This window comes from Marmota flaviventris, chromosome 8 (assembly GCF_047511675.1).
Source record: "Marmota flaviventris isolate mMarFla1 chromosome 8, mMarFla1.hap1, whole genome shotgun sequence".
Taxonomy (NCBI): domain Eukaryota; kingdom Metazoa; phylum Chordata; class Mammalia; order Rodentia; family Sciuridae; genus Marmota; species Marmota flaviventris.
In genome coordinates this window covers 49,476,354-49,487,487 of record NC_092505.1, presented here as the reverse complement: position 1 = coordinate 49,487,487, position 11,134 = coordinate 49,476,354, and the positions used below count along the sequence as shown (strand labels likewise).

The following is an 11,134-nucleotide window of genomic DNA, read 5'->3' as shown; positions in this document are numbered from 1 at the left end:
AGCAAGGAGCAGCCAGAAATTCCTCCTTGCAGAGGGTGACTCGTGGGAGGAGTTCAGTCTGCTAAGTATTGTCATTTGCTGAGAGAAGGTGTGTGCTCCAGAAGGAGTTTTAACCTGGAGGATCATTAACTCTTTCAGTCAGTTGGGGCGCGGCGGTGGCTCTGCGAGTTCGTCCTGGAAGCGTGTGCCCAGGAGGGTCAGGGAGGAGGAGTGGAATCACTTGTTCATGGGGGACCACTTTGAGAAGGGCCAGCATGCTTTGCTCAATGAAGGAGAAGAGAATGAGATGGTAAGATTCTAGCCACATTCTCCTCTTCGCATTCTCTTTCCCCAATCTCTGGGACACACACATACACACACACACACACGCAGACATGTGCATTCATACACACTCTTACACACTTCTCTGCACTTTGATCTGGGGTTACACAAGAAGAGGTAATGTCCACAAAATCTTTCTGTCCTGTAAATGTAACCTTTGACTGTAGAAATTTGTTAGAATGAAAATATTGTGTTCATTTTATCAAGAATATTTTCTTTTTAAGTAAAACAGAAAGGGAGAGAAACACAATGCCACTTGATAATTCGTTTTGTTTTTTTTTTTTGAGCCTCATCAGTATAGCAAGTTCTGTTCAAAACTTCTAATGATGCCAGCGATCCCTGAGGTGAGGATCAGGGTATTCCCTGATAGGAAGGAGCAGGCATCAATAGAGAAGCAGCAACACAGTTGGGTCTCTGACCTTCTTCTCTTCTCACGTATCTTGTTTGCCTAGACTGTTGGACAGGGAAGACACATAAAATATTAACAATTATCAGCCTACACACATTTCTGTTTACTTCTAGAATTTTACTTGTAGCTCCCTAGTTACAGAGATTGCTAACAGAAAACTTTCTGTAGTTCATTGTGTCTTTTATTTTAGATGTATTTCCATCTTGGGAACTGTAGGAAAATCAAAGATGACTCTCATGTTCTTGCTGAATTTAAAGTTATATTTCTCAATTACAATGTAATCAAGAGAGAGTTAGAAATGCACACTTCTGTTTAATAAGGTCGTTCTGCTAATTGTGTAAGCACAGTCTTTTATGCTGCTAATGATATAATTAAAATGTTCAAATGTGATGCTCTCATCCTATAATAGCATTTTATCTTCCTAGAATTAATATATAAATAACAAACCCCAAAGATATTTACTTAAAATGTTTTCTCGGTTAATTGCTTGAGCCTTGACTATTAAATTCTTTGTTTCAAAACTGGTCTTTCAAGTTTAATCTGCTTACCTGTTCCTATAGCAACAACATTTTTTTGGACCTTCAAGAGTAGATCCCTTCTTCTATCAAAGCTGAAAGAAAAATTATAAGAAAATAAAAGGCACCTAATTTCAGATGGCTTTCTTAACCATATCCTTACTTCTTTCAGATTTGGCTGCTGAGTGACAGCTGCCTTCAAGGCCCTACACAAATGTCACCAGAAATGGGTTTTTTGGCCCTATGCTGGATATATCCTTATTTCTCTGGAGTGTTTGCTTAAGAGAAATATATTCTATTCCTCTTCATATTAAGCTGACAATTTTATCCTCATCTTGAGCACTCTCACAGAAGGCTGAGACTCTATAATGGTGTGGCTGTCCCCCCTCCCTCATTTACAGACATACCTGCTGTCCTCTTGCCTACTCATTTCTGTTCTTGGACAATTTGTAGTTGAAATGTCATTAGGGATCATTTTTTTTTTTCCTCCAGAGGATATTCGTAGACTTAAGATATCTACTACCTCTTCCCTGGTGGTACAGATTTCTCCCAACAAAGCAGCTTTGCTAGCAGTTCATCTTTCTACAGTCACCATCAACGCATCAGGGGGTCAGCCTAGCTTTGTGTGTGGCTGTAAGCCTGGCCAGCCAGGAGAGCATGTTTGCTGTGGAGGGGACACTGTGTTTTCTGGTGAGGAGTCATTTGACCAGTAGTCTCAGCAGAGGTGCAGCATTAGTATGCTCTGGTGGCTCCCCTGTTCTGCCTGCAGAAACCTGGCCACCTGCCTGGCGCTATTTGACACCAAATCCCTTTCTCACTCCTCCATCCTTTGCCCACAGCAATGAAATTCAAAAATGATCTAGATCACTTAAAGATATTCCACAGGTTTTTATGCTGAGTTTGAGTTTATAAAGCCTTTTCTTGGGGAGTAGCTAATTGAGTTTTCACCACGACCCTGGAAAGTAGATATCATGATCCTCACTGTAAAGATGGGGAAATCCATCCCCAGGGAATCTGCTCGGGGTTGCATCAGTCAGTAAGTCCAGGGACTGGAGTGCCATGTGGATAAAGCTGGTAGCTGTGTGTCTCTGGATCTGCATTGAAAATTTTCAGTTCTTTCTGGGGATACTGTGTGCTCTTAACACATTTCTTCCCTTAATGAAATGAGGCTGAGGAGACCATCACCCAAGCTCACCCAGGGTCTGTTTTGGTACATGTAATTTGTAGTTCCTCATTGAGTCTGTCTTCTCCAACTTCCAGGTTAGTCCTTTTTAGGAAGCCATGATGGTCTAAAAATGCGTCACACCAAAGCATTTGCAGTTTCTTGACCTGTTCTTTGGACATTGGCCAAATAATTTCTCTGATGATACGAAATGACTTCCAATTTCGAGAGAAAACAATATTCTGGGGCTTAGCCTGTATGTCAAGAAAGAACAGGAATATTCCAGGCCTAAAGATGGCTGGAGTTATCTTTTATTCTAAAATAAAGAAATAACTAAAGAGCAACACAGGTGACCTGAATGAATAACAACCACTATGTGAAGCATAAGACAGGTAGGTGTCTTATGAACTACAGAAAGTTTTCTGTTAGCAATCTCTGTAACTAGGGAGCTACAAGTAAAATTCTAGAAGTAAACAGAAATGTGTGTAGGCTGATAATTGTTAAATTGCCAAAGGAAAAAAGAATTTGTTGGAAAGATGAGGAAGAGAAGGGGAGAAAGTGACCTTTGAAGAAGGTTCATCCAGATGGCTGCTTTGGAAAGGCCTCAGATAGGAGATGCCCAGAGAGCTCTGTGTCCAGCCAGAGACCTGGTTCTCACTAGCCTTGGGAAGCCACTTGCCTGTTATAGCTCCAGTCTTCTTATCTATCAAGTAGGAGTGGTCCTTACCCTGCCTGTCTCACAGGGTTCCTAAGAGGATCAACCGGCAACATCTATGTGGAAGTGTTTTGAGAAATAATGTTTGGAGTGTGAGCTGCTATTGTCTGAACAAAGGTAGGAGGAATCAGAGACTCCACAATTACCCAATTGAATGAATACTACTCCACAAAATGAGGTCATCCCTTCTCATTAAATAAGAACAAGAGGAATATATATTTTTATTCTCTATAGAGACCATTTATAAATGGAGAGCCTCTGACTTACTTTGTAATTGTCTTGTGTAGTGCTCATTTAGAGAAAACACCCATCTTGGGACTCAGTTTCTTGATTTATGAAGTGAGAGAATCAGACTATTTGGGAGTTCAAATCACTTTGAAATCTAATGTCTCTCATTTCTGTTAGGAAAGGACATATGAACATTAATGTTCGTTTCCTTATGACATGACTGAGTGGATATATCATGGATTGATTAGGGCAAACATTGTTCACACTAATAAAACCATGCTGGGAAGCATTTTGTGCCAGCAAGACTTCTCTTAAAAGTAATAATGCCTTGGAAATTTTTTTCTTTCTTTCTTAGGTTTTAGCAGATAAGGGGAAAAAATTGTGAATTTTTTTTCTGACTATAAAGGTAACATGTTTAGTGTTAAAATATTGAAATGGCAAATAAGGGTCTAAAGAATGAAGTAGATATGATTCATGAATTTACATCTGGACACCATCAATATTACCATATAGGCAACTCTTCTTCCAAACTTAAAAAAAATACATACATACAATTCACCACTTTTTAATTATTTTACTACAAATTATTATTATATAATTTTTTTGATATTATCTATATTCTTTTATTTTTTGGTATCAGAGATTGAACCCAGGGGTGCTTAACCACTGAGCCACATCCCTAGCCCTTTTTATTTTAATCTTGAGACAGGGTCTCAGTAAATTTCTTAGGTCCTTGCTAAGTTGTTGAGGTTGGATTTGAATTCTTAGTCCTCTTGCCTCAGCCTCCTGAGCTTGCTGGGATTATAGACATGTGCCACCGTACCTAGCTTATGTTCTCAAAATTTTATCTGTTGTGCCTGTACCATGAAAATACTATGTAATGGTGTACAACTGCACATCTTTTCCCAACTCCATATTCAGAGATATCACATTTGTAGTTTCAAATTAATAATATTGGTAGTGATTATGTCCTAGAAATCTGTGCATCCTACACTAGGAGAAACTCCATTCTGCCCCTCCTTGAAGGACGGTTGATAAGTATTTATCAACACGCCACTGAGAATGTCATTTCCTCATGACTGTCTCTCCTCCACCCCGATATATACCCAAATACTACGTAGATATTATCTGTTCGGTTGTACCATGCATCATGGCAAAACCAAATAAAATCAATCCCAACCTTTTCTTAGGAAATGCAAATACATACTCACAAATAGTTATTTTTAAATAAAGAATGGAATCATTTATCTGAATATTTATTTCTTTATTTAGTGGTTCTTTGGACTGACGGACCTCATGCATGCTAGGCAAGCATTCTACCACTGAACTATACTCCTCGCCCTTGTACTCCTTTATGTTTGAAAGCTGGCCTTCTCATTACACCTAAAAATGTATTATGGATGTATTTTTCTTTTGATAATTCTAGTGCCACATGGCTTTAAAAAGTTGTATTTGGCTGAACTGTGCTGTGTTGAATTTCCTATGTTGCACTTTTCTGTTATTTCTATTTTTGTGGCTGGGAAGGACAACTTTGCATGTGTATTTTTATATACTTGTCCTATTGTTTTCTTAAGATAAAAGCCTAGAAATGGTATTGTTGCATTAAAGGGGATGCACACTTAAATTTTGATTGATACATAATGCCCTATTGCTTTGCAAAATGTGGTTGTAACAGTTTGTACTGAGTAGCGATCCTTTTTTGCCAAAACTTCCTTTCTCTTCAGACTTGCCAACGTGGAACATTTTCAATCTTTTTAACTCCGGCTCATCCGTATGTGAAAATGATATTTTATGGTTGTGCTATATTTGCATTTCCTTAATTGGAGGTTAAATATGTCTATATATTCATTGCCACTTCTATTTTTTGACTAAAATCTCTTAAGTTGTTGCTGATGTTATACCAAGTAGGATTATGCTAAATAGTTAATTTAACGTCTGCATGTTTTAAGAGAATAGAATGTGATCTATCTTGTTTTGTTTTACCATGATGCATTCTGTGAACAAATGGATGATATCCAAATATGATATTATTATTGTATTTGGACATGTGTGGAGAAAAAATAAAGGACCTCATAGGAAACAATATGTTTGGTGGAGTGCTGGGAAATATTTAACATAATTAATCATGTTAAATACTGGGCAGCTAAAAACTAGTGAATGTGGAAAATCAAGAGATGCTGTTTCAACTTCCAGGTCATTTCTGAGAACCTAGCACCAAGTTAGTGTTGCAAGGGGCATGTGATGTGCCAGTGGGTGGTGTGTGGTCTCAGTCCCATTGGAAGTCCTGCTGTGCCATCTGCGTGAACTAGGGACATTTGTCCTCACTGAGTTGTTGGCTCACTTTGATAGCTGAAGTTTGCCTTTTCTTCTCTAACACCCGGGAGCAGAAGCACCTCCCCCACCTCAATAGCCACTTATTTATTATGCTCAGTGAGCACCTCCGAGTTGGTTGCCAGTGTTAAGTAGTGAACCCGCAGATCTCATAGTGGAGGGATTGTGTTCAGGCTGAGACATTTTGTCAGTTGAAATGTTCAGGAAGCTGGGCCACTGGCCAAGTCTGATGTCTTTATTCTCAATTCATTGCTGCAGAACTCCCATGAAGTCGACTCATCTTTGATATAAACTCTTGAGGAGTGAGATTTAATTGCTTCAGGAGGACAAGGGACCCTGCTTGATTCACCTTTCTGTGGCCTTCTCCTTCCCTTTCCTGCTCCCCTTGGAACTGTGCACAGTACCCGGCACAGACAAGCAGGGCATATTTGACAGTATAACTGCAAGCTCCAATAACCTGCAATTTTACATTAGGAGAACAGGCCGATGGCCGAGTTCAAAAGTAGACCTGGTTTGAGTAATTTTACGACAAAGCTAGAAAATTTTGTTATTTATTTGGAATGGTCAATCATTCTACGAATTTGTCAATTGGCTTTCCTCTCCTGCAAGCGTCAACAAGGCTTATTCTTCAGAGTTAATTAGCCGTACAGCACTATTTTTCTATGAGACACTTCATTCTATCCCTTCATCCATTCATGTATGAACTCAACAAATATTTAAGAAACCTCTCCTCTGTGCCAGGAGGCCTCTGGGCTAACCAAGGAGGATTTTGAGTGAATAACAAACAGCTTCTGTTTTCAAGGAGCTCACAGCTGAGAGGGCAAGACATAGTTTGTGGGGCCTAGTGAAAAATGAAAATGAGGTGACCTTTGTTCAACAATCATTAAGAATTTCACGATGGTAATAGCTGTGCATTAAACTAAGTGGAGGGTCCTTCTGAGTGCAGAGCCCTGTGAGACTGCTCAGGACTCATGCCCGTGGAACTGTCCTTGCAAGTGGAGAAGCCTTGGGTGCAAATGTAACGGTCCAATGATGTGGTGGGTGCCATTGTGGAAGTTGTGCCTATGGAGTTGAGGGAACATGGAAGAAGGAACAATCAACTCTGAGTAATCTTCAAGGGCAAAGATGGCATTTAATTTCCCCAGAGGGATAGGTAAGATTTTAAAAGACATCTGAATGCATGTGCATTTTATATATATTTTTAATGATTCTCAAACATTGGTCAATGAAATAATTGTACTAGAATCATGTTGGGAATATATAAAAATAGATCCTTAGGTCCTGTTGTAGACTTACTGAATTAGAATCTTTGATGGTAGACATCACTTAATCCAAATGGTGGTGACACCGGACTGGCTGACAGTGTGGAAGCCACTGGAAGATCTGAAAAAAGAATAACATGGTAGGCTTTGCCTTTCTAAAGAAATGAGGTGTGGAAGCCACTTGAAGATCTGAAAAAAGAGTAACATGGTAGGCTTTGCCTTTCCAAAGAAATGAGGTGCGGAAGCTTGGTTGGAGGAATAAAGATCAGTAAGGAGGAGTTTGAAATAGCCCAGGTGAGAAAGTCAGGACTAATCCACAGATTAATCAGAGAAGATGAATAGAGTAAGGACTTGAGATATTTAGAAGTTAGAAATAAAGAGACTTCCTAATCCATAGACTATGGAATAAGAGTGATGGGGTGAACAGGATGAGTAGTTACTAAGGCTGTCTCCAAGGCTCCTACCTTGTTCAATGGGAAAGAATGATGCTGCCCTTGGGTCTCAGAGGAAAGCATAGAAACAGGGAGGGGAGTGGGGATTGTTATAGTTGCAAATTTTAATGTTTATTTGGGTCAAGTCCAGGATAATAACTATACACATAGTAATGTATTTAATACTCTCAACAACTCTATGGGAAATTATCATCTTTTTATAAAGATGCATGGGACTGTTAAATGACATACCCAGGTTCATTTGGCTAAGTAATGTCAGACTATGGCCTAAGTCCTTCCCTTAAACAATGGTTTACTGCCTCTTGGTTTTGCAAAATTTTGGATGTGCTATTTTTTCTTGTTAATGGTGGAAAAAACAGCAAGGTGTAACTGAAAAAAAAAATTCATTAGGACTGAGACCAACGTTTTCTTGTTGGCTCTGCTGTCATTAATTCCAATCATGGTCACATTGCTTGGACTTTGCCTTACTTACAAGGTAGAGATAATAATATCTTACTGGTTTGAACCAGGCTTAACGCCTGCTACTGGTTTCTTAAGGTCCTTTCCAACATACTCACAATTTTTAAAAATTTAAAATAAGTACTTAAAATCTCTGTGTAACATTTTAAGAAGGCTCAGTGATACTGTTGATTTTTTTTTCAAGATACTGTGAGTTTTTTTAGTCAAGGAAAGAAAAAACATATCTGGAGACATTATGTGATGTTGGATTAGAAATTTATGGCAGTTGCTGAGTACATTACCCATGAATGAAGGAATAAGAGTATTGGTCGTGGTTAACCAACACAGAATTATATGTGTCTTCAGCCCATAAAAGACAAATCTTCAAAGGAGTTGGTGATTTGGTCATGTATCCAGAGCAGATTTATTCCTGGGTTACAGTTTAAAGGTTTTGTGAAGACTAAAGACTAGCCAGAGTGGGACTGCCCACCTAAATGACCTGCAACTATTTCCCAGTGCCCATCACATGCACCTTGATGAGCTGCCTGAAACGGCCTCCTCAACTTCACCCTCTGCCTAAGGCTACTCTTACGGACAATGAACACAGCTATGCCCTGGATGTCTGCTCATCAAAAGAACAAAGAGGAGGTCCAGATGTCCTGCATGCTTTCCCGGAGAAATATGTCCTTCAGGCCAGGACACTCTCTGACTTCAATGGGTGCATGCACATGGCCCTGCCTGAGATTATAATCACCTTTTACATTTACAGAATCAATTAGATTTTTGGGAGACCCATAGTTGGAGGACTTTAAAACTCTGATACTCAAGTTTCAGAATCAGTACTTAGAAGACGACACAGTGAGGTACAATAAGTATTTTGAGGCCAACTCCAAACCAATAGTAATGAAAAATTAAATTTGGGTAGCTAAATGGAAAAATATAAGTGGGGTTACTTCTATCTGGTTTTTAATGGAAAAGTATAATTGATGATTGTTTCAGTACACTCCTTCGACTTGGAAACACCAGGTATCCCAATTATATTTCACTTTAGAGGAAAAAACAACTACATGAATACTTTTGCTTTGGAGCTGGCCTCAAAACATGGATCGATCCTCACAAATTCCTCTTCTATGTACTGATTCTGAAACATTGGGGCAGGAGGTCAGGTCAAAGTTTCAAAATACCCCAACTATGGGTCTCCAAAAAAAAAAAAGGATACTGTAAATGCTAAGGTGATCTCCAAAAAAATAGATACTATAAATGCTAAGGGCTCTGCACAAATACCCACCTAAGCTAATTCTTTTAGCAATCCCAAGAGACAAGTATTCACTTTCTAGTTTCTCTGACCACTCAAATGTAGTCTGCTCTTCCCAGAATATAAAATACTGTGCTCTTTCCAGAATATATTATATACTTTTGGTGGAGGTTGAGGTTTTACTGTGCTGCTCAGGCTGACCTCCAACTCTGAGGCTCAAGAGAACCTCTTGCCTCAGTCTCCTGAGAACTGGGATTACTGACACCTGACATCATACCTGGTTATGCACTTTTTTAACCAGGAGCATGTCTTCCCTGATCCCCACAGTCAGCATCCTGCTCATCCATCAAAACCCACCTCCAATCTGATTTCCTTCACAAAATCACAAGGGAACCTGTGGTCATACTTCCTTTTCAGTCTAGGTTTAAATTCCTGTTACTGATATTTTCATCAAGTTTTTACAAGACTGTGTGGCAGCTTTTTTAAAATTAAGTTTTATATTAGAGTCTTGTGTTTATTCTTCTCCTCTAATAGCCTGTGAGTTATTGTCAGAGACAGGTGTCATGTTTGTGTCTGTATCTTACGTGTTTACTTAATGAATTCCTGATAAGCTGAATTGAAGATTTTTGTGCATGTATTACAATAGTTTCTTCTTTCCTGACCCAACTGGGTTGTCAATCCTGATTTTACAAAAGAAGACACTGAGAAACCACATAATCTGCCCAACGCTGGTATTTAAGATGTAGCAAAAATTGAACCTAGGTAGGTTGACGCCAAAGCCCCTATTCCTAATTCTTGAAAGTCAACTGCCTTCATCTCTTTGCTGTGGCCTATTCTTGTGTTGACCATGACATAAACTGTGTGTATTAGTTTAACAGTTAATGTTGAACTTGTGTGAAACAAAACCCACAGGCCTGTTTTAATGAAAGTCATGGGTCTCAGATCCTTTGGGCATGGAAATGAGGAGGGGCAGAGGTGCTGGAGTTCCATGACCTGGATGCCCCTTTCTGCACCACAGAAGTGGTCTCTTATGCTCCTCAGCTGCCTTGGTGGCAGCCTCCTGACTTGCTGGTGGAGATGGAGAGGGTTATTCATTCCAGACTTGGTCCTAGACAGTCTGTTGCACCTGGGTTCCAGGGACTGGTGTTTGGTAGCCTCTAGTTCATCCATCAACCAAGCCTGTCTTACATTCTGCAGCCTCGATGAGGGTGTCTTGCCTCTCCTCTGCCTTAGGCTTGACTTCAATGCAGCATCTGATGTCAGGAGGGTAAATGGCAGAGCAGTTTGGCTTCTGTTCTTCCTCCAGCCAGGGGATTTTTGCCTGTGCCCTGGTACAGCTCATTCTTTTTAGAAGTACTTGAACTTTGCCCATCACTGCCCCCATTCCAGCGGTTAAAGCACTGGAGAGAAGGGTCCAGAGAAGCAAGAGGGAATTTGAGCCTCTCTGCCTGCGGGAGCCATTAGTCACCTCCTTTACAGCTGTGCAGTCAAGGGGACCTCTGGGCTGTGTCCTCCTTCGTCCTCAGGCTCCTTTCATGGACTCTAGTTGGTGTCTGTCGGGAAGGGATTCTGAGTGGATGTGAACTTTTTTGGGGTCTGAAAACTTCTGATATTACCAACATTTGCTGTCAACTACACTTGGCCTTTGTGAAATTGTTAAAATTTTAGCTGATTTCCTCTTACCCACTTTATAGCAGCCACGACTCTCCCACAACCGGCAGAAGATGAAAACATTGTTTACGCTCTCTCTTTTTGGAGGTGCTTGTCCTCCTTTGGAATTTGGTTTACTTGATTGACTTGAAATCTTAGTTATCTGATGGGCTCAATGAAATTCATGATTTTGTGGGTTATTTGTGGGTTATTTTTTTTTCCCCTGGTGGTTTGGGTGAGGGTGATGTTCTTTGTAGCATGCTACATTTAGAAGCAAAAGTCTCTAAGAGAGACCTTTGAAAATCAGATAAACTGTGTTTAATCATTATCCTAACCAGTTAGGTAACAATAACTATTAAAAGAGTATATGAGATTTGTCTGGCAGACTATTTTAGT

The 11,134-nt window shown here is 39.8% G+C and overlaps 1 protein-coding gene across 1 annotated transcript in view; it reads left to right on the top strand.

The window, feature by feature from the left end:
- Positions 1–226: 226 nt before the first annotated feature.
- Atp13a4 (ATPase 13A4) overlaps positions 227–11,134 on the top strand; it is a 125,562-nt gene continuing 114,654 nt past the window's right edge. Inside the window, exon 1 of the mRNA XM_027936112.3 lies at positions 227–289. Coding sequence (XP_027791913.3) covers positions 227–289 — 63 coding nt within the window. The remainder of the gene's footprint in view (positions 290–11,134) is intronic.